This window comes from Lutra lutra, chromosome 1 (assembly GCF_902655055.1).
Source record: "Lutra lutra chromosome 1, mLutLut1.2, whole genome shotgun sequence".
Taxonomy (NCBI): domain Eukaryota; kingdom Metazoa; phylum Chordata; class Mammalia; order Carnivora; family Mustelidae; genus Lutra; species Lutra lutra.
In genome coordinates, this window is record NC_062278.1 from 110,061,677 (window position 1) to 110,088,003 (window position 26,327).

The 26,327-nt window shown below is 48.9% G+C and overlaps 1 protein-coding gene and 1 pseudogene across 4 annotated transcripts in view; both read right to left on the reverse strand.

Annotated features, from left to right (window-relative positions):
* Positions 1–26,327, reverse strand: part of DGKG (diacylglycerol kinase gamma) — a 210,833-nt gene that overhangs the window by 103,654 nt on the left and 80,852 nt on the right. For 3 of the 4 annotated variants that reach the window (XM_047732347.1, XM_047732340.1, XM_047732335.1), the window contains exons 10-19: positions 24,294–24,411; positions 22,627–22,715; positions 19,270–19,386; positions 18,235–18,327; positions 16,683–16,742; positions 13,888–13,967; positions 12,659–12,733; positions 10,398–10,483; positions 6,348–6,437; positions 4,062–4,222 (exon numbers count right to left, since the gene is read on the reverse strand). In XM_047732347.1, coding sequence (XP_047588303.1) covers positions 4,062–4,222; positions 6,348–6,437; positions 10,398–10,483; positions 12,659–12,733; positions 13,888–13,967; positions 16,683–16,742; positions 18,235–18,327; positions 19,270–19,386; positions 22,627–22,715; positions 24,294–24,411 — 969 coding nt within the window. The remainder of the gene's footprint in view (positions 1–4,061; positions 4,223–6,347; positions 6,438–10,397; positions 10,484–12,658; positions 12,734–13,887; positions 13,968–16,682; positions 16,743–18,234; positions 18,328–19,269; positions 19,387–22,626; positions 22,716–24,293; positions 24,412–26,327) is intronic. The other variant, XM_047732341.1, reaches the window with a different exon arrangement.
* LOC125089321 (uncharacterized) lies at positions 4,769–4,839 on the reverse strand (annotated as a pseudogene).

Consider the following 26,327-nt stretch of genomic DNA (forward strand, 5'->3'; position numbering starts at 1 on the left):
CAAAGGAGTCTGACTGATTATCACAAGGAAGTAAAATTGTAAGTTGGTTTACATACCTACTTCTCCTCTTACAAAGTTTGGGAAGTCAAATAGGGAGGAAGAGCTTCTGCAAATGTCAGCCCCAGATTCTGTCAGAGTTGTGTGTTGGCTACTTGTTTTCTCAAGAATTTCCCTTTCCAACTTTTAAAGAGCGAGCATACAAACCCTGCAAACATTTTATTGAGAGAAGCCTTAGGGTACACCAAGGAGATAAAAACCATCCTGGTTCCTCACTGCTTCGTAATAAAATATTAAACACACCTAAGCGAAAGGTGCAATGGGAGAAAAATCGTGAGAAAGATATTGTGGAGTTCTTTATAACTTAAAAGATGAACAGACTGGGTTATTATAAGTCAGCCCCAGGCAAATAAATACCCTGACCAGTGAGTGTGATGGAGAATCTGTTTGTATGCATTTCCTTGGGGGACACTTAGGTGGTCTCCTTTCCTTCCTCCTGTCCCCCAGCTTCCTTCCTTCCTTCTTAGTTGCAAAAATGAACTAAAACCATGATCATCATGGCTCTTGGGATTAGAGTGAGGTTATCTAGGTAAGGTGAGGCTGTTTATTCCTTTTTGGTGTGTTTATCCATGGTCAGGAAGTACTAAGTGAGTGAAATTTTTTGCATATGGCACTGTGTAGAGACAGACAGGAGGGATCAAGAATCATGTTTTGGCGGCCAGAGCTGAGTGTGTCAAGGGGCTAAAGACTCTGAAGGAGCCACAGCTGTAAACCGCCATCTAGAAGTTTCCAGGCAGGACACCCGGCCCTGCTACTCTGCTCTCCCTTCTATCTTGTAGGGTCTGTGTCCCCTCCTCGCTATCATTTTTCTCCATCTAGTTCAGTTCTGGGTTCTGCTTCTGTTTAAGAACACTTCTTCTGACCATTCTTCTCTGTTCTGATGGGCTGTCTCCACTCACTGAAGATTGGTGGGAACCATCTACATCAGAATTATCTCATAGGCCTGCAAACTTCCAGACCTTGCTCAGGCCAACCGAATCAGAAAGCAAACCAGGATCTGTCATGGGGGTGGAATTTGCATCTTTGACAAAGGGCACCAGGGAGTCATCACACACTAAATGTTCAGACTCACCCTGCTCCCTACCAGTGCTACTATGAAGGAAAGCATTTGAAGACGGAGAGGGCTGTGCAGAGGCTGCATGGCTCCTGGACCACAGCTCAGGGGCTCTGGAGCTCAACCCCAGTGGTTCTCAGCTCCACCACTCACCAGCTGAGACCTGTCTCTGTATTATTCTAAGATGCAGTTCCTTCTTACAAAATGCAAAAGGGTAATGACTATACCTATCATGTCACTATCAAGGTTGCTTCATGTGCAGCGAGGACTCAATAAATGTTAGCAAACTATACTCTGGTTATTAGAGGAAAAAGACACAAGTTTTTGTGAAATTGTCATGATGGGAAGCCCACCTTCTAGAAGCCTCCTGAATACCAGACCTGTCGATCATGTCCCACTGGTAATAGCTGAGGTCTGTGTGTTCCTGCTGGGGGAAGTGGGGCCTGAGCTGGGGGCCAAAAAGGAGAGAAGCATTTGAGCCAACAAGAAGAGGAAGGAGGGGTCTGCCTAGGTCACTGGAGTGGGGGCAGCTGGAAGAGGTCTAGGGAGAGGCATCTGCCCTAACTGAGGCCAGGTAAGCTGGGGAGAGAAACCAGATCGGGGCACAGGGACCCTGAACATGCCGCCAGTCCAATCTCCCATTCTTTTTTTTTTTTTTTTTTAAAGAAGTTTAAATGAATATTTTTTACTTCTTTTTTTAAATTTTTATTTATTTTTTTAATTTCTTTTCAGTGTTCTAGAATTGTTTACGCACCACACCCTGTGCTCCATGCAATACGTGCCCTCCATAATACCCACCACCAGGCTCACCCAATCTCCCACCCCTCCCCTCCAAACTCCCATTCTCTCAGACCATGACCATTGGTCCAGTGATGCCTGTCTTCTGTTGTAGTAATAGAAGAAGAGTGCTGGCTTAGGAGCCCAAAAATGATAGCCAATAGCTTCATCTGACTCTTTGTTTCCTTATCTACAAAATGGAGCTACTACTCTTATGGCTGCTCAAATGCGGTCATAAGAATCAAGAAAATACCTATAAATACGGTAAATTTAAAATTCTGTAAATATATGGTATTTTAAAACATCCTTTCCTCTTCCATGGCTCTTCTTCAGGTCTTCTTATTAAAGACTGTATTTATCTATTTATTTATTTGAAAGAGAGAAAGAGAATGAGACAGTGCATGCAGTGTGGAGGGGCAGAGGAGGAGGAAGAGGGAAAGAATCTGATGCAAACTCCATGCTCAGTGCGTAGCTGACATGGGGTTTGATCTCACCACCCTGAGAGCACGACCTGAAACCCAGAGTCAGATGCTCAACCGACTGAGCCACCCAGATGCCCTTCTAGTCTTATTAAAAACTCTTTCCTTGGGGCGCCTGGGTGGCTCAGTGGGTTAAAGCCTCTGCCTTCGGCTCAGGTCATGATCCCAGGGTCCTGGGATCGAGCCCCACATCTGGGCTCTCTGCTCAGCAGGGAGCCTGCTTCCTCTTCTCTCTCTCTCTCTCTCTCTCTGCCTGCCTCTCTGCCTACTTGTAATCCCTCTCTGACAAATAAATAAATAAAATCTTTAAAAAAAAACAAAACTCTTTCCTTAAATCTGCTCTTCTCTTAAGCTATGTATCATTTCCCCGTCTAATTCCTTTTTATTTTTAAGCCACAAAAGTTTTCAAAAGAGGCCCAGGCGAGGATGGTTGACAAAAGCAACTACCACACAATCTGGGCCCGGATGGTTGGTTTGGAGGGATTTCTATGCATCTGACACTGAGCAGGGTAATTCCGGAGGCAAGGAAACTGAGAGGAAAGCCTGTAAGGCACAGCAGGCCTGTGTCAGTTCTCGGTCCTCACTAGTCAAGTGTCCGCAGACCTGGTCTGTAAAATGGGGACTATGGGGACAGTGACACCTGCCAGACTGCAAAGGATTATGATATATAAGGTCTACAGTAGTAGAGAGCTCACAGTAGGTGCTCAATAAATGCTAGTATCTTTGATGCATCCCCCTCCTGAAACCCAGCTCTATCTATGGAATGGATGGATCTTTTTTCTTCCAGATCTCATCCTTAACAGTTTGGGAGGGAGGGTCCACCCCATCCTCTTTGGACGAGAAACTGAGTTCGGTATAACAAACTGAGTTGTGCTAGATGTGCTGGGGGCTGGAGGAAGAAAGAGGAATGTGGAGCTGTCCTTGTGCTCTGGGTGTGTGTGTGTGTGTGTGTGTGTGTGTGTGTGTGTGTGTGCAGGAGGGTATATTGTGTGTGTGTGTGTGTTAGAGGTCTGTTAGGGGTGTGTGTTGGGGGTGTGTGTGTATGCATGCGTATGTGTTGGGGATGTGTGAAATGGGCACAGTAAACCAATCCCTCCAATCCAATGCAGAGAGTACACTGGCAGGGTGAACACAGAAGGCTGTGGAAAACACCTCGAAGGATCGGGGAGCTCACCTGAGGGAGGGGTCAGCTGGGAGGAGATGCTCCCAGAGGTTTATGAGCACCCACAGTGTGGGGAATACAGTTGAGATGGGAGAGAACAGGAGAGAAGGAATTCTGACAGCTAAGTTAGCTAAGCCAGCCTGGGACCACTGGTTCTCTTTAAAGGATCCGAATTCTCAACTCTGGAAGCTCACATGAGAGTCTTCTCCTGTCTTTGCCCCTTGGTTATTACTTCTTTTAAACTGTTTCAAATTCTCCAAAGGGTAAACCTGTTTTTAAAAGATTTTTAGTTTTCTTGTGTTAGTTCCAATTACAGGGAATGGAATTTCCTCCATAATCTAGGGTGGGGTGTTGGTACATTCTGGATGAACATACCCAGGCCACACACAAGGATGCTTGGACCCGAGTCAAGACTAGGGTAGCTGGGAGAGGTGAAGAGTAGGGACCTAGAGGGGGAGGATGGGGGACCAGAACCTTCTGCCCACCCAGACGTTTCTCATCCATGCAGAAAGGCAATCCTTGACCAACTCACCACACCAATGGAGAAATAGTTGTTCATGATGTTGTACGGGACTTGGTCCCCATTCTCCACCTCCTCTCTGGGGATGACTTCCAGATGCCAGCGGTCTAGCATCACCAAGGGGCTCTGCTCGATGTCCTTCAGGATTTTTGTCAAGCTGCCCCCTTCATAACCTGTGGAGCACAGCATTACATCTGACCCCAGGGCAGAAAGGCTAAGTGGTTACTGACATACGGGTAGCTATCAGGACAGGGAACTCTGTGGGCTTCTGTGACCAGGAGACTTCCCAGTGTGTCTGGGGCCCCAGAGACACTTAGGTTCCCTAAGCCATGGAGAAGGAGAAGACAACACGGTGTAATCAGAGAGAAGATGGGGAGATTTGGAAGGCAAAGCAGCTGGGGAAATTTGGAAGGCAAAGGGGTGGGGCTGGCCAAAGGTGGGCAGGCCTGTGTAGCCACATCCAGCCCTAGACAACTGGTGGGCTGGGGGGCTGGGAAGCTGCACATGGGAGAACAAAGGGTCTGTTCCAGGACTAGGTCATGTCGTAGATGGACAGTTTGGTAGGCAGAATTTTAGGATGGTCTCCCTAGCCCTCCACCACCCTCCACCCAGGGGTATACATCCTGCAATTCATGGGGCTTATAAATAAGGTAGGACAGTCATGTCATGATTAGCTATACTATATGGCACAGGAGACTTTAAGCAAGGGAAATTATCTGAGTGGATCTGACCTGATTGGTTGAGTCCTTAGATACTACACTTGATCTTAGCCAAAAGGCCGAGAAGCGATGGTTGGTTGAGTCCTTAGAAAGGACTGGGCTTTTCCTTAAGAAACTGACTCAAAGCTCTCATTGAGAGGGATTTCGGATGAGGGAGATTCTCTCTTGCTGGCTTTGAAGATGGAGGGATCCATCTATCAAGGAAGAAGGAAGCCTAAAGGATTTGATAGTGGTCCCAGCTGATAACCAGCAAGGAAATGGGGACGTCCGTCCTTGAGCCACAAAGGACTCAATTCTGCCAACAACATGAAAGAGCTTTGAAGCAAATTCTCCCTCAGAGACTCTAGAGAGGAGCATGGCCTGTGCAACACCCTCACTTCAGGCTGGGAGGCAGAGAACTGAGTCACGCTGTTCCAGGCCTCCGGACCCAGAGGACTGGGAGCTAACAAATGAATGTTTTGAGCCTCTACATTTAGGATCATTTGTTATGCAGCAATAGAATTGCAAATCATGAGAGGTTAGTGGGAGAAAGAGTCTTTTCCTTCAGGTGAAACTCCCACCGTCCTGCTTATTTTAGGGCAACCCCCAAGAGTATTTTCAAGTTGTTAGTTTGGTCAGCTCTTCAGGGATGCCTCCCAAGACAGCAGTGGTAGCAACTACATAGCTGAGGGCCTGGGGGCTCTCTGGAAGCACCGGGCTGGGCTTCCCGCATGACCCTGGTGCAGAGCTGTGCCGCCTAGAAGTGCGCAGCATGGGACCACATTCTGCTTGTTCCTCTTGAACAGAGGGCTCTTCCCTAGCCTCAGTGTGTGGCTGAGGACATCTGTGCCTGCCAACTTCCTTCTGGGGCTGGCTCCTGCTTCCTCTGCTCCTGCCACCAGGCATGTACCCAGCTCTGAACACTGACCGCTGCCTGAGCTGGTCTTGAATCCTTGCTGAATCGATCAGCCATCTGGAAGCCCATCCCTGTTCTGCCTGCCAGACTGCTATGTCCCTTCCACGTGCTGCCCTGACCTCCTCTGTGTTCTGGAGCATTCCCAGCTCCATGGGGGCGGTTGCAGTTTGCAGAGTTCTCCTTAGCTCCTAGCCCCTTGTCCCGTGAGCTGGTCACCACATTGAGATCCTCTCCCGGCAGGTTTGCGAAATGAGGGCCTCTGGCCATGTGGGCCTCTGATGAGCTGGACGCCCCTAGTAGCTGACCATATAGCTTCTCAGTTTGTATTCTGAGTCCTAATTCAGAAGAAGACCAGTAACTTGGAGAGGAGGGAATTTTATCCAGAAAACGCCTGCGTGAGCCCCTACTAGAGCGAGCACTGTGGGGGGAAATAGATATGACCCTAAAGCTATGTTCTGTTATGGGGAGCAGGCTCTAGGTTGAGAGTCTTTGCATCAGAGTAAATAGACTGAGGGCTTAGCACAGGTCTCAGCAAGACTTGGAGGGCAGGGGAATGGTCATGGGGGTAGGGAGGACTCTGTGAAATGTAATTCTTAAAAGGGAAGTTCAGCCTAGCCCTGACGAGCTCCCCTGGAGACTGGAGGGCTTGTCCCCAAGGGGGGTGCCACTGGCACGCAGACTTACCTCCTCCCCAGCGGAGACAGCGGGCCAGGTCATTTCCTGTTCCAAGAGGCAGGACTGCCACCGGTGGATGCTTCGAGAAGTTGGCCTTATCTGCAACCATGCAGAAGAAGACAAAACCATAGGCCCAGGTTACGAAAACTGTGGGTTATTTAATTATCCCTGATCTGAGCCTTAGAACCCTTTCATAGCATCTCTGTTTGCAGAGTTCCCATGATGGAAAGTACATTGCTTCCTAAAGCCGTCTCTTCTGTCCATAACGTGGGAACCACTCCAAAGGATTCTTTCATACTGAGCTCCCTCTTTCTCCCTGGAACCTGTACCTGCTTCTCCACATCTCATCCAAATTCTTTTCTTTGAGGTGACGGTGTACACCTCAAACACATTCATTTGTCATCATAGCTAACACCTTCTCCCTTTGTCCCTCACAGCAACTCTGCGGGGTATTATCATGCTCCTGCTAGATGACGGGAGAGAGATTCAGAGGGGGAAAGTAAGTCCCAGGTCAGGATAAAACCCAGATCTCTGTGGTCCCAAGTCCAGGCTCCTCCTTGTTTCAGGGGCTAGGCAGGTGCACAGGGAGTAACACAGGCGGGTCGGAGAAATCAGGGAATGGTGGGGCGTTTGGGAAACAGGAGCTGTCTCGTCTAATTGTCATTCAGGTTCAAAGTTTAAAAATAATATTGTGTCTAACAAAACCTCAAAGTGTTATTTAGCACGCGGGTATGAATTCGTCACTTCCCGCACTTCCCAGACTCGCAAATCCCCAATCCCCAAGCTGCTCTGCCCTGTGACTTGTGAGGGGAGAAAGCAGACCGAACATGCCTGATTTCACCAGCTGCAAGACACAGCGCAACAGGTTGGCCTGGCCGCACGGAGGAAGGTGGGACAGGCACGCGCAGCCCCTGGGCTCCAGGGGGCGCCACTGACAGACGCTGCAACACACCTGTGCCTGTGGATGTGAGGGAGGTTGACTGAGGAGTGTGCCTGGGGGGCAGGGGAATCAACAAGTGGGCCAAATGTTATGGCTGCCCTCGGAAAAGCGGAGCTCACAGGTCCCCGGGGTTGTCTGGCTCCTGCTGCAGGTGGCTGAGCTCAGGCGAGGCCCAGGGTTGAGCTCAACACGGGGAGGTTTAAGACCGGGGACAGAACAAAGCGATGGGCTCTGTCATTGCTCCCGGAACACGTGGTCTGCATGTTTGCTTCCCTGCCTTTCTGCCTGCTGCTCCCTTTGCCTTCTGTCTGCTCCTTCTGTGGTCCCCATCTCAACAGGTGACCCATCTTCATGGTGTTGAGGCTAGAAACCCGGATGTCATCCTAAGTTTGTCCCTCTTCCTTACCCTGCCTCCATTCACACAGCAGTTTCCATGTGCTGTTTCCTTAATAGATCTCTCAGCAATCTCTTCTCACTATTCCTCTGGCGATGCCTGAGTTCAGGTACATGATTCCTCCCCGTCTCCAGAGTGTTTCTTATAATTGACTACCTGTCTATTCTCTGAATGTACTGTAACCCCCCTAGGGGAACTATGTCTCATTCATCACAGTATCTCTGCACACATTTACTGAGTGCCTACTATGTGCCCAGTGCTGTGTTAGGTCCTGTGGCTCTCATAGTGGGTCAAAGTGCCATGACACAGGCTCTCATGGTGCTTACAACTGAGAAGGAGAGACAGATATTAATAAAGTCTTCATATAAATGGTGCATAATTCCAAATTCATACTGGAAAGGGAAGAAGTACAATCATATATTAAGGTGACGGAGGCTGGGTGTCAGGGAAGCCTCCTCTGAAGAAGCCACACTATGGCTGAGATCTGAAGTAGAAATTGACCAAGGAATGGCCAGGGAGCATATCCAACAGGAGGAACTGCTTGTGCAAAGGCCCTGTGGTAGAAGGGAGACTGGGGTCTTCAAAGGTCTAAGAGACGGACAGGGTGGCTGGAGTTTAGAGGGAGAGGAATGAAGGTATGAAGTAGGGTCAGAAGGGTAGGCAGCGATTAGAGCACCAGGACCTTGTAAGTGATTTAAGAGGCTTTTGTTTTTCTCCTAAGAATGATGGGAGGCCACTGATGTGCTTTACATATATCATGAACCCGCTGACATTCAGGAAAGACTGCTCTGGTTGTAGAGCATAAGCAGATCGGCACCGGGACCAAAGTGGGGGCGGCTGAAGGCACTGAATAAGGGCTTTAATATTCTGGAATGAATGAACGAACATGATGTGGTTATTCCTTTCACCACTGCTTTCTGTTGTCAGGCCGCCAACCTGTTGTGTGACCTTTATTCTTTCGGTTGTGGGCATGTCCTTTCTCCGGTCTTCTTGGCAGGTGAATTTTATAAAACCACCAAGGCCGACATTCTCCTTTGTGACGGAGAGGGAACCATGTGAGCAGCTCCCAGGACAGCAGCCACCCAGCCTCTGCCGATCAGCTTTTCTTCCCTGGGCTCCCAGAGGATGCCTCCCTCACCCCCACCCCCCACAAACAACTCCGAAGCTGGAGGTGACAGGAGAGTGTGGGTGGCTGCTTGGCAAGGCTGTGTCCATGGAAACTGGAGCTCCTGTGGGGAGCAGAGGGTGGCAGGTGTGCTGGGTGTGGTCCCCTCCCGGTGGGCTGCCTACGACCCCCACAGGGGCAGCTTTCCCTGCCCTGGTCAGGGTCTACCCATGCCCATCCCTGATGCCTCTTTTTCTCTCATCCTGTTGCTTCCACCTTCAAACAGCATCCAGAAGCTGACTCCTCCTCACCACCTCCTCTGTGTCTCCTGTTGTCTAGGCCTTGGTCACCTGTCACTCGGATTCCTGCAGGAGCCTCCTGATGGGTCTCCCTGCTGCTGCCCTTTTCTCATGATCTGTTGTGTCTTTCCTCTGCTCCAAACCATGAAGCGTCTTGGGACCTTTCCTGTATGAAAGTCATAGTCTGTCTACTGTCCCTTACATCCTAGTGACTTGGCCCCATGCCATCTCTGCTTCATCCTCTGGCACTCTCGCCTCACGCACCCTGCTCTGAGCACGTTCTGCAGCCCACCTGCTGCCTTCAGCCACCTGGCCTGATCCTATCTCAGGGCCTTTGTATACGCTGTCCCTTCTGTTGGAACTGCTCTTTCCTCAAGTATCCTCATGACTCACCTCTCTTCCAGGTCTCCACGCAAATGTCATCTGTTCTGTGAGGTCTTCCCCAAACACTGGGTCTTTGACTGGAGACCACCCCCAACCCTACCTACCTTGCCCCTTCCCTGCTATGTTTGTATTACCTTCTGACATGCTACATGTTTCCATCACTTTTTTGGTGACTGCCTGTCTCCTCCCTCTAGAAAGGAAGCTCCAGGAGAGAGGGATTTCTATGTGGTTTGTTCACTACTGCATCTCCAGTGCCTGGAGGAGAGCTCGGCGCATGGAGGTGTCCATGCAGTATGTGTGGGAGGAATGGCAGACAATTCCAGAGTTAGTCTTCATTATTTACGGGGGATGAGATGTCCAAGGACCCTCCAAGGACCTGCAGATCCAGACAGAGCTGGACTGAAACCCAGGCCTCCTGATTCCCAGCCTCAGCCCTCCCCATTACCCTTCTGATCTAAGCATACTGGACACAGAACAGCGTGACCTTTCTTTGCTTGTACTGATCTGCGCTTTCTAGGTCTGCTTTCTGGACTCAGGTTCAGGTGCTCGTCTCAAGGTGATTTGCCTCAGGCTATGGAAGCACCTATGCTTAATTCTCTGGCCTTTACCCATTCCCCTGGTTCTGGCCAGAGTCCTAGTCCTGCCCTCTCTCCCCCACAGGTCCCCAAAGGGTCCTGTCCTGCCACTGCCCAAACCCCGGCCATCAGAAATGTTCATGGGGTGAGGCCGGCAACTAAACAGTCACACCTGTACCTGTGGGCACCCTTCCATTTCTCCTTTCCTCCCTAAGCAGATATGTAGTTAGGCAGCACTCCAAGAGTGGAAATAAGGATGAACAAGACATGGCTCCATTTCTCTCTCCTGTTGATTGCCTGCCTCTGACTTTCAATATACTTACTATTAATAAACGCTAAAGCCCCTCCCAGTCCATTCTTACCAATGCAATCCAAAATCCAGCCAACTGTCCCATCTCCTCCGCAGGCCAGAACACGGAAGTCTGGAGTATCACGGAAAAAGTTCAACCTGAGAAGTAAAAGGCCAAAATGGTCTTATTTACTAGGCTGTGGCTGACATTTGACATTGCTTAAGTCAGCGTCTCCCCTGTTCCCTGGGAGTAAGTTACAGCCCTGACTCCTTTTGGGGTGGAGGGGATCACTTAGTGTTCTGAGACCAGAACTTCAGGGCTGCGGAAGTATAGGGGAGAATCCTGGGGAGCCTTCCTTGCAGAAGGAGAATTTGACTCAACATTCAACACAAAAGAAAATGGTTTTTCTAGATCTGCTGCTATTTGTACAGAGAAGGCCACCGTTTACTTCTCTGGGCACCAATACAACCAACCCCCAACGTTCCCACTCCTCTCTGGCTCTCCTTCCTGCTCTGTCCTCCCAAGCTCTCCTTTAATTCAGATGTAGTGAACTAGCTGGATCTCCATCCCACTGTCCTGTGGGTCCGGACCGAAGCGGAAGGAGCACCACGGCTCTTCACCGGGGGCTCACAAAGCTCTAAGGCATCTGTAGATAGAATCCAGATGGCCGTGAACTTGGGAGGAGAAAATGGTACATTCTTACCTTGCATAAGGCCTGAGATTTAGCCTCTCCAATTACGGAAGTGGGCAACAAATCACAGGGGTATGAACAATACCGATGACGTTATTAGAAGTCAAGTTCACAGGTATTTTCATGTCCTACTACAGTTCTGGCAGCTGCCCCTACTACCACTTATGCTCATCACTGCTTTAATTAACAGTCGTTACTAGATCTGCCCCTGCATCTTACCAAGAATGTGTTAGTAAATCACATATATTCCCGTATCCCAATACTTTTGTTTTTAATATTTTGATAACTGTCTTTCAGTATAGTTCGTTTCCCTGGGGATCCTGTATATTTCACTTTACGCAGATTAAGAAAAATTCTGAGAAGAGGTCCATTGGCTTCAACAAGCTGCCAAATGGGGCAGAAACAATTTACCAGCCCTGAAAGAGAGGGGGCTGGTAAAGCGGCTTGCAGATTGCCTTCCAGTCACAGGTCACGATGGGGGAGTGATTACGATCATGGTGACTAGGACACACCCAGAGCATCGGCGGGCTCTGTTTAGAAATCGGTTTTACACGTAAAACCTGGACTTACACTCACATTTCTTTCTCCTTTTAACTGAGTCTGGCACCATCATAGCCATATAAATAACAGCTCTGTGTCAAACAACAAAAGACTGGGACATAGTGCCTTTTTAGAGTCCCTCCTGCACCCCATCCCCTGCCCCCACCCACTGAGGGTCTTGCTGGACTGAGCCTGGGAATGCAGGTTGGGAGGCTGGGCCAAGGAGCCTTGTGCTGGGAAGCTCAGCCCAGGGTGCACGGATCTGAAAAGCCGGCCTGGACACAGATAGGCTCAGGCTGGCCAGCAGATGTCCCTAGCGCACCAGCTCTGTCTGGTAAGAAGCCCAGGCTGGGAGCCTTCCAGGCCCAAAGCTGAAGCTGCCTCTGATTACAGGGACCCACAGCCATCACATTAGTGTACCACGGGGCCCAGCCCCTCCTACCAGATGGGGGTGGGGGTGGGGGATGGGAGGCGAACGGCTGCAAGGGGCTACCTGCGTCCTTGCCTCACTCTCCCACTCTAATGGGCAGTGAAACAGGCAATAGTCACCTGCAGGAGAAGGGCCAGGGGCAGCTTAACAACCTCTAAATTGGATAATCCTGGGGGGGAAAAGTGATTTCATTGAATAACCAATTGCCTCGATCCTAAAATCCTCCCCAACAGCACATGCCGCAGAACTCTGAGTCAGCTGTTAGCTGTACAGATTTCCGAACTGCTGACTGTGCTAGGAAAACGCTTTCCTCCTCCCTGATGACTCAGTGTGAAGCCACCGCGAACACAGCCTTGCAGAGATGTTCACGTAATTTACTAGCCCGCTCTTCCTGTCATTCCAACGAATGGCATGTGTGCTTTTTCTCTTTCACAAAAACAACAACTTTTTCTAGGGTGAAGTACACAGGAGGCCTCTTTCCAGAGCTAGCCCCAAGGAGCAACCCCAGGAGCAAGTAAGAGCAGAGGTGAGGAAATGAAGACAAAAAAGAGTAAAAGGGCAGGAAGGATAAGTCCACAGATGAAAGAGAGACAAGGAGGGTGACCAAAGAAAGGTATCTTCTTTAGATGAAAGGGGGAGGAGGAGAGATAAGTAACAATCGTTTCTCCATACCCTGGGGTAGGCCCCCCATTGTCCAGGTTGAAAACTTGTTTGGGGTTGAGCAGATAGTGGAATTTCCGAAGAATTCTATGGAAAAAACAAAAAAGAAAGAAAGAGGGACAGAAAGAGAGATAGAGAGGGAGAATGTCATTGTGAGAAGTCACAGTAGGGCAAACACCTCTGGAGCCCACCGGTGGCGGGAATCTGGGTGCATTTAAACCCAAGAGGGGAGAAGACAGCATAAGGCCCAGCAGACCCTGAAGTCCCAGGTCCAGCTGTACCATTCACACCCCCACGCCCTGACTCAAGGCCTCCCCACCATCCAAGTCTGTAGCATTCAACCCCAGGACTATCCTCCCTTGCAGATGGATAAAACTTCTATTCTCCTAAAGCTCTGTCCTTCTCCCAAAAGTTCCATATGTTCTAGGTCATGCAATTCTGCTCTTTGTGGACTACACAAAAGTAACAAGGAACCCTCTCTGGAAAGCCCACTAGAACCTGGGATCAGGAGGAAATGCAGGAAGTGGGGCTGAGCAGGGGAAGCCAGGGGCAGTGACCACCTCAAGGCTTGGTGTCAAGGTTCCAACTTGGGACTAATCAGGTCAGTTCAGGAGGCGTGTCCTGCCCCTTGGACGATGGTGGGTGGGAGGGGAGAGGTTCTCATAGTTCTTGCTTTAACCCTGCTTATTATGTTTGTAAACCTGTGTTCCCGATCACTGCCTCATCTGTCCATGACCCTGAGCTGAACAGCATGGGGACGCAGAGCTGGTTCATCCAGTTTCTCTCTCTCCTCCCATTCCCTCAGTGCTTCCAGGAGACTGGGCATTTCCTTCCCTGAGGAGGTCGTGCCCTGCTTTCTCAGGAGTTGGACAGGCCAGAAGGTCCCAATCAGGCAAGTCTTGCCACTCCTCTTAATCAAGGAAGGGCCTGTGAGGCTGGGAAGGAAATCTTCCTCTCCGAAGCTGGTTGGAACTTGGGAGCCATAATAATGGTTCATTCGATGGGCCCTAGGCTAAGGATGTGTCTGCTTTAATCCTCACCACAGAGCTATGAGAGGAGTGGAGGAAACCAGACCATAGGGATGTTAAGCAGTTAGCTAAACCAGGTCATAAAGCGGTCGGGGGTCGGGCTGGGATGGGAACACACAACTGCCTGTCTTTGCAGTCTACCCTCTTAAGAGGAAGAAAAAAACCTGAGTGAACTTGTCTCAGCCTCTCATTTTGAAAAAGAAGAGAACATACCTTTCTCCTTGTCTCCCTCCACTCTTGGGGTTCACCAAGACCAGCAGGGGGTGGGTACCCGGGGTGGGAATGATCTTATACTTCAAAGATAAAAGAAAAAGAAATTAGTTCTTTTTCAGCCAAGACGACGAAGGAGAGGAGAGTTGACGCTAAGATGGCTTCCAGAAAAGGTGGATGGGAAGCAGTTCCCGGCACAGAGGACAGGGAGTCGGGAGGTAGGTCTTTGTTCCCTGGCTGAATTTCCTGAAGGGTTAAGCAGCTAAGTCTCTTTGACGTAAGTGGACCTACGCAGTGTTAACGGTGAGTTTGAGGCTGGGATCAGAGATGCAGCAATGGCACCATAGCTTCAAATCTTTCAACAATGGTGTGGTATTGTGTCTATAGGCACAAGATTAAAGATATATTTTTTAATCCATTTTTTTGTGCTCGCATTTTTTTGAGGAAGCTCGATGCCCAACGTGGGGCTTAAATCACAGCCCCTGAGATCAAGAGTCACACGCCCCACCCACTGAGTCAGCCAGGCATCTGCTATAAGCACAAGATTACACTTTGTGAGGGATACAACTGAGTATAATTTTAGAAGTTATGGTCTTCTGGCCATACACACCAACCAAATAACACTCATGAAGTTAACCATCACTTCCACTAGCACCTTCCACATCCACATTTCCAGCCCTCGTCTTTCCCTTGAGCTCTGGTTTCACATTTCTCACTGTCCAATGGATACTTTAACCAAACATCTCACCATCATTGCAAACTCGCACGCCCAAACCTGACCTATCTTCAGTCCCCACAAAACTGGAACTCTCTCCTGGCTCACTGTTTCCCTTAAACATACTATTATCATTCTGCCAGTCATCTAGGGAAGACCCCATCCTGACAATTAATTCCTCAAACGTCCCTTTATCTCTGGCAGTCACCATGGTACCCACACTGCTCGGGTCTTTCCCACCTCAGGTAAGGCCTGTATACAGTTCCTTCCCAGGACATCAGTCATGCCACTTCCACTCAGAAACCTTTAGTGACATCTTATTGCCCAGAAGATAAAAATCCCAATCTCCTGATGTGGTATCCATGACATTTTAACACAGTCCCGATCTGTTGCCTCTTAAATGCTAAAGACTTCAGTGGCAGTCCCAATCAAGGCTGGCTCTGACTCTCCAGTCAGTGTGTCCCCTGCCTTCCCACCCTGGGGGTCTGCTCACACTGGTTTCTTCTCCTCCCTGATGCTCTGAAGAGCCCTCTTCCTTTTTTGCAATCTCTTAAAAAGAACTTCGCATTCTTAGGGTCTAACTCAAGAGCTATATCCTCTATGAAGCTTTCCTCTATGACTGCAGCTAAGACCACTGCACTTGAAACACAGAATATCTTCTGGGTTCCCTTTGCTGTCCATTCATGTGGGTTTTGTTTCATGTGTTCTTAGGCAAATGTCTCAAAATATCATTTGGATTTTAAATGCCTTAGGAGCAGGGCGGGTGTGTGTGTAACCCTCCTACCAAGCACCCCATGACACCAGACCAGGGAGTGGGGACTTAATAAATACCGGTGGATGCAGTGGAGGGACAGACTGATATGGAGATGCGTGAGGCCTACCTTTTCAGATCGCAAGCTGAAATTTCAGCAAGCACAGCACTGTGTTGTTTGAAATGGACGCCGGCATTCTTTATGAATGTTTAAGAATTTTCTCATCTGCCCAGAGTGACTGTCTGTGTGACACCCAGAAGCATCTTGGAGCCTAAGGAGTAATTCCTTACCTCCGGGGATGATATTCAAAATGTTTAATCATCTGTACAGCATGGACACACCCAATCAAACAGATGCAGGATAACCAGACAGTTGCGAGCTGTAAAAACAGCTGGTATACGGTCCACCTTCTGTGTGTGTGTGTGTGTGTGTGTGTGTGTGTCTGTCTGTTCCACCTGACTTTCTACTTGTCTAGAGCTATGCCATTTTACTATGGTTTCTCCATCATTATTGCTTATGTTTTAATTTTCAAGACATACTAATCTTCATGTTCTCATTTAATCTTAGAGCATCTCTGGGAGGTGGGCAGTGTAGGGACAGCAATGCCCTTTTCCAAACAAGAAAACACGAGGCTCAGAGACAGAGGAGGAAACCCTAGTTTTCCATTTCCTTTTCTAATACTCTTACTTGGTGAACCCAAGTAAAAAATGAGTTCTTAAGGGGCGCCTGGGTGGCTTAATCTGTTAAGAGTTCGACTTTGGCTCTGATCATGAACTCAGGGTCCTGGGATCGGGTCTCGAGTGGAGCCCCGCATCAGGCTCCTTGCTTGGTGGGCATCTGTTTGTCTCTCTCCAACTTCCTCTGCCCCTCCCCCTGCTTGTGCTTTGTCTCTCTCTCAAATAAATAAGATCTTTTAAAAAAATTCTTAAGTATATATTCTTAAGTATACATTTAAGGATGAAGAGGAACTTTTGGATCTGGTGAACTTTGTTTTGGGAGATCACATTCTAGAAACAGCTTGACAGTTTTGGAAAACCCATTGTATGTTTTCAATAAGTTTTACAAAACTTGTTCCTAAAGAGGTGATAAAGTTAATATGACCAGCAGTGGAATCAGCCAACCTCCCTTTTCACCACTTGCCAACAGTGTGGTGGTCAAAGATAATCCCAGAAGCTGGAAATAAAGTGTCCCTCCTATGTGATGTATTTATGTAATTAATCAGATGAGAAAGCAAATGTTGAGATTTCTCTAGAATCCAAACCCTGTCCTCCCCGCAGGCAGCCTTGGACACACTTAGAACGAGAGACCGGACTTGGGGCTCGCTGAAGTACCTGCGTCACAAGTTCAGTCTTGGCTGGCACACTGCCATCAGACTTCCCACCTTGCCTGTCCTGTGACGAGAAAGACAAACATGTATTTTTTTTTTAATGCCCTAGTTAAAAAAAAAGAGATCAGAAAAAAACCAAACAGTTAATACAAAGAGACTGCAAAACCAGTAGAGAATAGGGAGGAGTTTATCAAAATAAGGCTTGAACCTAAAAAAAAAAAAAAAAAAAAAAAGGACATGCTCCCCTATGGTCTCTCTAGAAATCCCCAGGCCTCTGTCATTCTTTGCTGTGCCTTTAACTTGGAGACACTGGAACAGACCTGGGGAGAAGAAACACTGAAACTGACAGAAATCTTTGTTGATTTAGAAGCTCGAGCTCCGGAAAGCCTTGTCTTAGACCTGGCTTCTCCGCTCAGCACTATCTAAACGATGGGATACTGTCTAAGTCATTTCTTTTAGTTTTGTTTGTTTTCTTCAATGTTGATTATTTTTTATTGATGTTTATTTCGCACGTGTTAAAATCCTCAAATCTCCATCCCCAGCTTTTCTATATACATATATGCCCTTGTCACTACGGTCTCTTCAAGCATTGACTCCTGGCTTTGGAACTTCATAAATGGAATCACAGGGCATGTCTTTTTTTTTTAGTCTAGTCTCTTCCATTGAGCATGTATCTTTGAGACTGCCCGTGCTTTTGCAGCTAAGCATGGCTCTCTCCCACTGCAATGAGGTATTCCATTACACGGGTACGCCTCAGACCCCTGCGGTCAGCGGTCACTTAGCTGGTCTCTAGCTTTGGATCGTTACGAACAAGATCAATACGGACATTCTGCAGGCTTTTGGTGAAACAAGCGCTTGTATTTCTCAGACAGATACCCCGGAGGACATGCTGGGTCACAGAGTTAGTGTTTTTCCAACCTACTAGGTACTGCCAACGGGTTTTCCAAAGGGGTGCTGTTCCTTCCTTTTTTTTTTTTCCCCCATGAAAAAGGAGTAGCTGGTCAAGTCAGGGGTGAGATGAGAGGGACCAGAAGAACCTGGCAACATCCTGAAGACAGAAGGGATCGTCAAGGTGTTCGGCGTTTGGTCCAAAAGAGGAATATCCAACACAAGAGACAGAAAATTTCAGATGGACCTAAAGGGACATCAATTTTCCTGCTTTCATCTCCAAACAGGGTTGGGATGCCTAAGAGGGCGTCCTCAAGGCAGGGAGAGATTCATGTTTAGACAAAAGAGACAGGCTGACAGGGACAAGGGAGGCCTAGCCGCACGCAGGTGGGGACAGAAATTCCCGCAGCTTGCTGGGCTGGCAAAGTGCTTAGAATGTATGTGCTTTCTCCAAGGGTCATTTGGGAGCATTCTAGAAGGCCAGCAGTGAGTCCCAATCAGGGGAGTTTTCTCTCACAAGCTGATGAGTGCCGTCCTGCGCTTTCAAACATGTAAACACAAAACCTAGTTGTTGTGGGAAGCTCTCAGAGGGAGGTGGCTGTCTGAATGCCACCTGCATCTGAACCGTGAACCCAGAGAGCCCAGAGGCCTGGTGGGGCAGCACTTACCCGGGTCACAGGGCATATTGAAGTGGGCAGCAAAATATGGTCTCTGAGTTCCCCACCATCACACAATGTTGATAATTCACATTTGCGGTGAAACTGGAGGGAAGAATGAAGAAGCAAGTGAGTGAGACTAACCGGGGTCAGGGTCAGGTGTGAGCCTTCAGAGACTTGCCAGGGAGCCAGCAATGCAATACTCCCCCAAATCCTTATGCACTGCCAGCTTTGGCAGGATAGCTGTGTGTGTGTGTGTGTGTAGCGTGATGTAGTCAGGGGTGTCATATTGGCTGCAGGCAGAGAGAAAGGAGACTGAGTGCCGTCCACGACTGCTGGAGTGAAACGGTCATGGGCAGGCTGGGACCCTTCGGTGTGGCATGGCCCTGTGGATTCCAGAAACCCTCTTGGACCTACGCTCTGAGACTCTGTAAGGAAGGAGAGCTTGTTGAATAAACTCGCGAGAGGCTGGAAATAAAACCCTAGACTCAACCTGTGCATTTTAAGACATCTACAGCCTGATGTGCACACATCCTTTCTGAGGCTGACACCTGGTCAGGGGGACAAGACATGACACAGAGTTTCCATGCAGGCAGGGCGGGCAGCGTCAGGTGTCCCAAGGGGACATAGACCTCTGCTGTGGAGTGGGGCTGCTGTAAGGGGTGTGCCTTCATCCGATGCCTTGAGGAACAGGGGCTCTCGTGTCTATTTCCACTCCTACCCTGTGCCCCCGGCCCAGGACGACACCCAGGTGAGACAGCTAATGGTCTGGTGGCTGCTCACAGCTCCCTGGCCACATAGGCAGTGGACCAGCCCTTCTTCTTCAGCAGCTCTCGCTCCCTGGTTCTGGGGTCGCCCTCTCTCCAGGCAGCCTGGAGAAGCCCTGGAGACACTGTTAGACTCAGAGCCTGGAGGGGGGCTCTTTCCTCCTGGTCTTGCTCTCCTAGCTCCGCTCATGCCCTCTGGCAGGACATCCACTGCTCCCTGGCTGCAGCTTGAGCAAAAACACACAGAAAAGAAATAGGGCCACCCTGCGCGCCGACCCACCGTCATCCGACACCACACGCAGTGCCGCGCGGTGACGCTCTGGTAGCACTTGATACTTTTGTGGCACCGGTCACACTTGACGGAAGAGTTCCCTTCCACCCACGCGTGCTGCATCACCTGCAGGAGGGAAGGGAAGGATGCCAGGGAAGGCTGCAGGGCCACATCCCTGAGCCCGGGGCCTGAGGAGAAGGGTCTGAGAGGAGCACAGGGCTGGGGAGGGCAGACGGGGTGCTGTCTGTTCAGTGGACTTTACTTGGTGGACACGGGGCTGCTTTGCCGAAGTGCATAGACTCGGTCCCTCCCTAACTGCAACTGTGCCAATCAAAGTCGAGGAAAAACCACTTGGGCTGCACTTTGAATAACTCATTAACCCCGGCCGGCCGGCAAGGCTCTGAGCGGCATCTTGTCTGGCAGTCCACCGGCCTTGCAGAACTCCCTATGGAGTGGTGTGCTTGTGTGCGCCCTCTCCTGGAAGGCAGCGCGATGCAGGCAAGCGCTAGAGGGCCGGGCCGCGGATGGAGCAGGCTGGAGTCACTGACCTTCCACTTTGCAGCGGGGTGACCTTGGGCCAGTTCCTGGACCTCCCTGAGTCTCAGGTCCCTCACCCAGAGAAACTGGCATAAGTCCCCCCGCTGGCTTTTCTGGGAGGGGTTAAAGAGAGCTTATGTGGAAGAGGCTCTCTGGCACAGCTCTGGGCCTTGAGACGTACCTGCTGAGGGATAACTCCCTTCACGCTCCCGTCTTCTATTGACCAGTGGCACTCAGCCCATTAGAACTGCCTAGGAGCTTCAAGAAGTCCTAATGCCCAGCCCTCACTCCAGATCAGATAAATCAGAGTCTCCGAAGACAGGACTCGTTATTAGTTTATTTTAAAGTACCATGCTTGATAATGTGCAGCTAAGGTTGAGAAACCCTCTAGAAGGAAGTTAGAGGAAAAAGTTCAAAGACGTTAGTGTGGGTCAGCAGCCAGCAGTTTGTGTATCTGTTTCCTAGAGAGCTGCTTATATCTGTTCCCTGCCCTGGAAATGCCACCAGCACCACCTAGGAACTTGGGAAGCAGGTGGGAAAGTCCGAGTACGTGTGTGTATGCAAGTGAAGCCGAAGTGCCCCATGATACCACCCTCTGGGAGCCTAAACCCTCAGTTAGCTCTGTCCAGGATTTCTACAGAACTTCTCAAGATTTTCTGCTAGAGCCACTCTAAACAGCAGAATAGAGAGGATATGGCCTCTACAGGGATGTGAGGGCACAGCCTGAAGCGCCAACTACAGACACGATATTAAAAACACATGGACAGATGCCTGGGTGGCTCAGTCGGTTAAGCGTCTGCCTTCAGCTCAGGTCATGATCCCAGGGTCCTGGAACTGAGCCCTGCCTTGGGCTCCCTGCTCAGTGGAGAGCCTGCTTCTCCCTCTGCCTGCCTCTCCCCCTGCTTATGTTCACTCTGTTTCTCCCTGACAAATTAAAAAAAAAAAAAATTAAAAAAAAAACCACATGGAATATTTGCATGATTCCATCCATATGTGTATTAAGTAAAAGCTTTATTAAAGTTACTTATCAATTAAGTTACCATGTCCTCTCCCTTAAAGGTTTTCGGTGAAATTGTTGCTCTGGAAGAGGTGACATGTTTATTTTGTAGCTTCTCACCTTCTGCTGCACATCCCCACTGGTATAAAATAACCTGTTTGCTGATCAATTTGTCACCTATGTGGTTGCACTGAATTTGCTCTGTGATTCTGGTTATCTTCATTTTGCAGAGAAAAAACATGAGGCCTCAAAGAGGTTAAGTGACCGGTCGTAGGTTCCCAGGCTAGTAAGTGGCCAAGTAGGGACTCATGGCCAGGTCTTCTGACTCCAAGTCCATGGCTGTGTCCCACCACCGTGTTGCCTTCTCCATCCTCTTCTGGGATCAGAAGAGATGGCGAAGGACCTGGGTTACCCCTGAAGACTCAGAAGGTTGAGAATGTGTTCTGCTGGCCCATGAGCGGCCTCCCTCTGTGGCATGTGTGCAAATGGCCAGATGTAGGCTTAGGGCCTGAGCCCAGGAAGTATGTGGTGGTCCTGGTGAAAGGTATGGACATGAAAAGAGGTGTGTATGGGCATGGTGCAGGCGTAGACAAGAGACCATGCAGCGTCTCATGAGGCATGCACGCGTGTCCTGGATCACCCTTCTACCTCAGGAGTCCTGTGGAGTGCTAGATGCCACTCCCTGCCACTAATCATTTCCTCACTCAGGTTGAATGGACTCAAGAGTGCCCCTCCCCTGCTCATTTTAAGGAGAGCCTATTTCCAGACTCTGTGAATGGCACCACCCAATGGCCAAGTTCAAAACCTGGGAGCCATTCCTAACCTCTTCCTCACTCCCATCCACTACGTCCCCATCACCAAGTCCTAGTGCTACCTCCAGATTATGTCTCCAACTCTCCCCTCCTCTCCTCTACCTCAGCCAGGAGACAACCAAAATATGCAACAGCATGGCCGGGGGACCCTCAACACAGACACTGCCACTGTCACGTTTGCTGTTGTCAATGTGAGTGTATTAAGCATGGTGAGTACAGGACCCCCTTCCCCCCGAGGCAGGCCCTTGGTGTGGCACTGCCTCTTGCCTGAACTGTCAGAGAAGCTCTGTTCCCCCCTCTGATCTCTCTCCTGCCTCATGGTCAGAGCAGTTAACCTAATTCGCAAACCCAATCATCTCTTCGTGTCTCTTCAGGGGGTTACAACTCTGCAGAGGCCTCTTCGCTGTGCAGGAGATGCCTTTCTGATGCCTCAGCTGGCCTCGCCAGAACTTCCCCAGGCCAGACCTACCACTTCTGGAGGACATCTCCTGTCACTTCCCTTTAAGCATCCTCTGTCCCAGTCCCACCAGACTAAGTACAGATCCTAGACTAGGCCACGTCTCCATGCCTTGCACTCAAGGCTTCTTCGGTCTGGGGTGCCTTGTCCTCCCTGATGCCTTGTGAAGTCCTCCCAATTTGGGCTCAAGGCACAACTCAAATGCCATTTCTTCTGTGGAACCTTCCCCAGCCTCCTCCCTGGTGTCTCCACTGTCTGTCCCACACAGCCCTACTGTTATCCTACATCTCACTTGCTTATATTTTGCTTATATGTCTGTGACTCTCCCACAAGACAGCACAAGCTGGGGACCATCTTGTAAACTGGGGACCCCGTAGCACAGTGCTTGGCACATGGTGGGCACCGGAGAGATGCTGATGGGTTGATGGATGAACAGGATGATTTAAGGGTTGTCCCCGAGGCAGAGCAGGGACCCGAGAAAGCTTCCCGCCCAGGAGTCTGTGGTAATGGAATGTTGCCTGGGATGCAGCATGCAGTAGAACAAGGCAAGAGAGATCACTAACCTCACCACCCCTTTTGGTTTTTGAGTATGTTTTGACACATCCAGGAATGTTTTTGGAGACACAGCGTTCATGGACAGTGTACTTGCAGTCTGGAAAAAAGAAAAAAAAAGAAAGATAGAAAGAAAGAAAGTGCTTGTGAGTGGCTACCTAGGAAGGTCCAGCCGTCTTCCCACCACCTCCACTCCAACCGAGTTCTGTGCCTCCCTCTGGGTGACCGGTCAGAGGCAGGGGACCTATGGGCACTGGCTTTCCAAATGGAAATTTGAAACTGCCTCCAGTTGCTCAGTGGGAGGAGAGTCCATAGTTCTCTCCCAGACATGTTTCTGTACCGTCTACCCAACCACACTGCCTCTGCAGAGCATGAATGCAGGAAGAAAACATCCCCAAAAAACCACGTTCCACTTAAGGGAAGTGTAACCTGCTCAGTACAACCAATGCCATGCATTCTGGGGAGGAAATGGAAAGACCAGGGGTGTTCCTCACTTTGGAATTAGGCAGGCCTGGGCCCGAACTCTGGCTCTGCCATTGGTCACAGCACACATGATCATGGGTAACTTTCTTCCTGTCTCTGAAATTCAGTGTTTTCTATAAAATTGGGATAAAATGGGCTCTCTTTCTCTTTGCAAGGCTTTTACAGCATCAGATGACATAGTTTGTATAGCATTGTGTGTGTCAGAATAGCTCTTCCATAAATTATTATTGTGTTGTTACCACTTCTACTTACTATGCAAACAGGAAGGCCCACAGGCCTTGAACCTACCAGGAATGAGACTTGGTTCTTCTATAAGAGGAATGTGTGTGAGGGCTGGACGTGACTGGGTGCTGGAGGGACGGGGGGCCCCTTCACTCTCCCACTGGTGCTTGCTCTTGGTAGACCTGGGGCCCAGCCCTGTTCAGGTGACTTCTGTGGCCATGTCACTTGCTGACTAGCTCATGTGTGCAGGCTTGGATAAACATTCAGCGGCCTGACCTGCACCCAGGGGCTCTCTTGCAGCTGCAGCTTACCAGGGCCTGGTGGGTCCTGGCGGAGTGTTTGCTGCCTCTGTGGTAAGGTAGCTGGTGGGACTCTGTGCCACAGCCCCTGGGCCCTATAAAGCCTTTGTGTGCTGTAGCCTCTCCTCCTCTCCCCCTGCTCCCTATCTCCACTCTCCTTCCTACATCACCCCTTCTCCTTCCTCCCCTTCCATCTTTCTCCGGTTCTCCTGTCTGGTCTCCTTCCCTCCTTTCTCACTGAGCTTTCTTTCCTCCTCTCCTTTCTCACTTTACTAAATGGATCATAAAGAGAAACAACAGAGTTTTAATTTCCGTTGCATTTATACAGTAGTTTTATCTTATTTATTAAGAAACACCCCAGCTTCAGCAAAATAAACATTCGCTAGCAAAACCCAACTAAAATGAGTGTGAGATGTTTCAAAATGATATGTGAATGTGAATCATTCCCCCCCCCCCAGGGCTCAGTGGCCCTTGGCAGAATTCCAATGACAGGACAGTGGTTGTCCATTTCACATGGGTAACGCAAAAAGAGGACAGAGAGCTCTTGCTTTATTCCCCGCTGTGGGGTCCTTCAAGCTAGAAGTAGCAATCCCTAGACTGTCCCAAAGAATGGCTCAGGTATGTGCAGAGCAGGGCCATTCCCGGGGCAAGGGGTTTGAAGGAAGCTGACTCACAGATGCAGCAGAGGCCTTGCTTCCGAACGCCCATCAGCATGATGTGGCAGAAGTTGCAGTAGGTGGGCTTCTTGAAGTGCTTCATGGTCCAGGCGTGCCTCCCGTCCCCCTTGGAGCCCTGCAGGGGTACAAGCAAGGGAGATGCTGAGCAGGCTGGTGAGGGGTGGCTCCTGGACGTTTCTCTTTTTTTCCAAAAAGACTCTTCTCATATGTGGAATACAAGAGAGTTGTTTAACTGTTTTAGGGACTCTTTCAAAAGAAGAGCAAATCAAGACAAAATACTTTATTTCTAGAATTAGCAAATATTAAAAATCAGGAACATCTGAGTGGGAATAAAAGAAGACCTCTCCTATGTGGCTGGCAGAAGGGTAAGTCAGAACAAATTCCTTATCCATCGTCTGTCTGTCTATCTATCCATCTGTCCATCATCATCCTTTAAATGTTTATAGCTTTTGACTTACAAATTCTGCTTCTTGGGTTTTATCCTAAAGAAATAATTTTTTAAAAAATTGATTTATTTATTTGAAGGGGGGGGGGGTCAGGGATAGAGGGAGAGGGAGAAGCAGACTCCTGAGCAGAAAGCCCAAAGTGGAGCTTGATCCCAGGACCCTGAGATCATGACTTGAGCCGAAATCAAGAGCTGACTGCTTAACCAACTGAGCCTCCCAGGCACCCCCTCAAAAAATAATTTTTGAAAGTCAAATGAACATTTTTGTGCTCTTCCACGTGTTTAATCCAGCACTGTTTAAAAAAAGTGAAAAACTGGAAATATCCTGAAGGTCGCAAAAATTTTCCAAAGGTTAGTTGGATTTATTGTTAATGGACCATCAAAAAGATACTAAGAAGATTATCTAATGGCATTGGAATGTGCTCATAATATAATGCTAAGTGAATGCAAATTTGATGATGTATTATAATCTCAGTTTTACACAAGATCTAAGATGGGAAGAAACGTCATTGAACTGTTAACAGAGGTTAGCTACTGTTAGCAGTACCACAGATGTATTTTAATCTCTAATTTCTCCTTACCGTTTTTTCCAAAAAAACATGTTTTCCAAATCTTCTACAGTGAGATTGTACCAGTTTTGTAATCAGGAAAAAGTCATTTAGCAAAAACAATACACTTCTTTCAACTTTCTGTACACAGATAAAATAGTAAAGAGAGATAGAGAGAGGGTTAAACCACTTCCTCCTGACTTGGCCCAGAAGCAAATTCAACCTTAACCACGAATGAAGCCAAGCCTCATACAACCACATATGAGAGGGGAATCCACTCTCCTATGGCTGCAGGATGGAGAGAGAGAAACTGTATCTTCAACGTTATGCCTAATGTCTCCCCCAAATGCTAAACCAGCCTCCTAAAAGACCGTAATTTACAATGGTAAAGGGGCAAACAAAAGCAAATGTGAACGTAACTTCTATTAATCAAAAAGTCTAATGCATTTATTTTTACACAGGCACTAAATTATATATAATTTTTTACATCTGATATTCAAAATTCTGAAGAAAGCAGCCCTCAGTGTCTTAAAAACCATATTGCTAAGTGCCATTAGATCTTCCAACTTCTAGCTCTGGGAGCACAGCCTCATGGGAGGCTGTGGCTTCAGGAACATGCCTCCGTGTATGCTGTCCCTGAACTTTTGTCCTGGGCTCCATCAAAAGACTAACATCCTTGGGCTGGTCTTAAGGGAGTAAGAACTACTGGAATCAGGTGGGGGGCACCGACATAGAGACAGCGTGCTGGGCTCACACCCAGTTCCTACTTCTGCACACCTCTGGTTTGGGCTGGTCACGGCAGCCAGATTCGTTCCTGTGCCCAGACTGGGCTCCTCATGGTCTCCAGGAAGTGCCATCTGCTCTTCCGAATGCCGGTCCCCTCCCCGGGGAAGGGCTAAGCATTTTTCTTCTTACTGTCTCAAAACACTGCTTCTTTAAAGATCTGAGTTTTATAGAATTATAGCTTTTTGTTTAATGGTTTCCACTTTAGTTAACAGATTTACTGATTGATTAAATGATTTAGGGAAAGACTGATTG